A 2603-nucleotide genomic window follows, 5' to 3' on the forward strand; every position below is an offset into this window, starting at 1 on the left:
AGTCAAAGACCAACTTGTTCCTTCCCTCCTAGCTGCGCCTCCGTCCAAAACACTATTTTCATTCATTTCACCCCCACCAAGAATCTAGTCCTTGCTTGGACTTGGCCAAAGTGCTCTCAAGATGAACTAATTATAATGTCATTTTAATGGAGGGGGCTCTGGTTCTCCTAGGCCAGGGAACAGAGTGCCAGCCTAGTGGCTTCTGGGCATCACTTCAAGGGAGTATTGCCCTATTTCTCAGGAAATCCTTGCAGATGATGGGTATAGAACATCTAGTTCACGTGCTCTGTCAATGGCACTGGCTCTTTACAAGAGTTCAGGACACTTTCCATACCTGCTACGGGTGGAGCTTTCTCTCTGGTTTATCCATGATCCAAAAGTAACTGCTAAAAGCAGTTTTTCATTCCAGACTTTTCTCTCAACTGTAAGACACACCTTTTGAGAGTCTGGCCCCTGCCACCACCGAGCATAACTTAAAATTAACTCCTACAGAAAGAACTGCAGATTCCCAAAGCCCCAAACAGCCTTGGCTTAGGGCATTTCCACTTGACTGCTCTTATCCGGAGACCCACCTCCTTGCCCCTTCTTTCTACCTTCTTTGTTAGCTCTTAGAGGGGATCTCACCATCTTCCTGATATGACTGCTGCTCCTAGCCTCTACCATTCTACGGATAGGGGTGCGTCCTGTTGATCCTAGGATCCCTACTACTAACACAGGGCCTTCTAAAGAGTAAGCACTCAGTTCATATTTGGGGAATAAATGAGCCAGTGAGAAAGAGATTTCATTTAAGATTTAATTTCTCCTACATTCTTGAAGAAGCCAAGCAAATCCAGGTATATATAATTTAATTTTACAGAATGACAGACTAAAAGGGATAAGTGAATCCATGAATTAACCATCCTTTACATTTTTTCCTCTATTCCTTGAACCCCTCGATTTTACTGCTGGGTTCTTGCACATTTCCAAAGAAATTCCTACTCTAATGCCATGTTATCTTATTCCAGATCACAAAAAAAAAGACGGGAGGTTTCCCAATTTGTTTTGCAAAATTGCAAAACTCTTACTCTTAAACCTGATTAACAGCTATAAGTGTGTGACTACTGTCATTCGTAAACTTAGATTCTGAAGCTAATTAAACTTTCTCTTACAAGGAAAGATATTTGAAAAAAAAAGAAAAAAAAAGGGACAAATCTCCAAATCACCCATATAGAGCAGGAACACAAGGATGTTATAGACTGTGTTCCCTCCAGATCCACCCTGGCCCTCCACTACTTAGAACCTTGATTGCTCTCTTCAAACAGAGTGGAGAATCTTCTGCAGACTTCACTCAGGGTAGGATAAGCCACTGGACGTGACACTGGGACTCTCACTGACTATGGCAGTAGTATCATCTGTGGCAGCAATTCTGGCCTGGGCTCTCTCTTTCTCATCTCGCAAAGCTTCCTTATGCCAGGATGGGAAGGAAGTGGGGTCAGCCCCACTGATCTTCACAAAAAACTCCAGGACTTTCCTCTTGCTGGTTTCAGCGTGGGCCCTGGGACCCCACAGGAACTCGTAGTGTGGAGGATCGCTGTTGGGCACCTGCCGGTACTCCAGGTACTTTTCCTGCACTAAATCTTCAGTGATGAGCTTCCTGGGCTCCCCATAGATGAAATCCTTCCTCCCAGCATACACCCCAATCATATTCAGCACCTCCCAGATTTTCTCCTCAGGGGCACAGTTGCCCTTCACAACGATCACACCCAGGATAAGTATCAGGAGGCCGGTCTTGGGCATGCCCTGGTCATCACTCAGCATCCCATCGTAGGTGAGGTCTAGTGTTTTAACGAGCACATAGGACTGGCTGGTGGGGTCCACTTCCTTCACTTCGATGCCAAAGACAACCTCCATGCACTCACAGACTTTCCTGAAGATCACAGGGAAGTGGTCCTGGTACTCTTTGAGGATACTCTTCAGCATTTCTGCCTTTGTGATGGGCTCCTTTGTGCGATACTTGACACTCAGGAACTGCAGCAATTCAGCCACCTTCCTGTTTAGCTCATCACTGAGCAGGGACTCAGGATCTGATGGAGACTGCGAGGTGCTGGGTCCTTCCTCTTCTTGGCTTCTGGAACTGTCATCAGATGAACTCGATGGAATGGCTGTGATGGCAGGGGGGGAGGAGCAGGCTCTCTGAGGACTCTGGAGAGGACTCAGTGTTCCAGTGTCAGGTGCCTCCTCTGGGGTGCCCAGGATCAAAGAAGACAGAGAGGAAGAGGTGGAAGCGGCTTCTTCCTCCTCAGCCATGGCAGCCTGCACACGTACCGGGCCCTGGGCCTCTCTGGAGGCCTGAACGTCTTCCTCAAGCTTGTAGAACTCACTCTTCTGCCTGAAAGGCATCGTGACTTCTGATGGGGGTAGCTGGCAGGAGGGTGGGCAATGGGGACTACAGACCTGGGGGAGAGAGGGAGAGCATCAGGGGCCTCAGCTGAGAAACTCATTCATTTCTGACAAAGGCAACTTACAGGTCTCCTCTTTAGGGGTGCTCTTGGGCCTCACAGAGCTCCTGTCTTCGTGGCTGGCCTGTCTCCTAAGAACTGAAAGAGGAAGTGAGACAGCTCCTC

The 2603-nt window shown here is 47.9% G+C and overlaps 1 protein-coding gene across 1 annotated transcript; it reads right to left on the reverse strand.

The window, feature by feature from the left end:
• Positions 1–1284: 1284 nt before the first annotated feature.
• LOC131400622 (melanoma-associated antigen 10-like) lies at positions 1285–2379 on the reverse strand. Its single transcript, XM_058535327.1, has one exon. The coding sequence runs from the start codon at positions 2377–2379 to the stop codon at positions 1324–1326; it is 1056 nt and encodes a 351-aa protein (XP_058391310.1). The 3' UTR covers positions 1285–1323.
• Between the last annotated feature and the right edge of the window lie 224 nt (positions 2380–2603).

This window comes from Diceros bicornis, chromosome X (genome assembly GCF_020826845.1).
Source record: "Diceros bicornis minor isolate mBicDic1 chromosome X, mDicBic1.mat.cur, whole genome shotgun sequence".
Lineage (NCBI taxonomy): Eukaryota > Metazoa > Chordata > Mammalia > Perissodactyla > Rhinocerotidae > Diceros > Diceros bicornis.

What these genes read in the sequence shown, in the direction of transcription:
- LOC131400622 (XM_058535327.1), bottom strand. Translation starts at nt 2,379, where the DNA reads ATGCCTTTCAGGCAGAAGAGTGAGTTCTACAAGCTTGAGGAAGACGTT.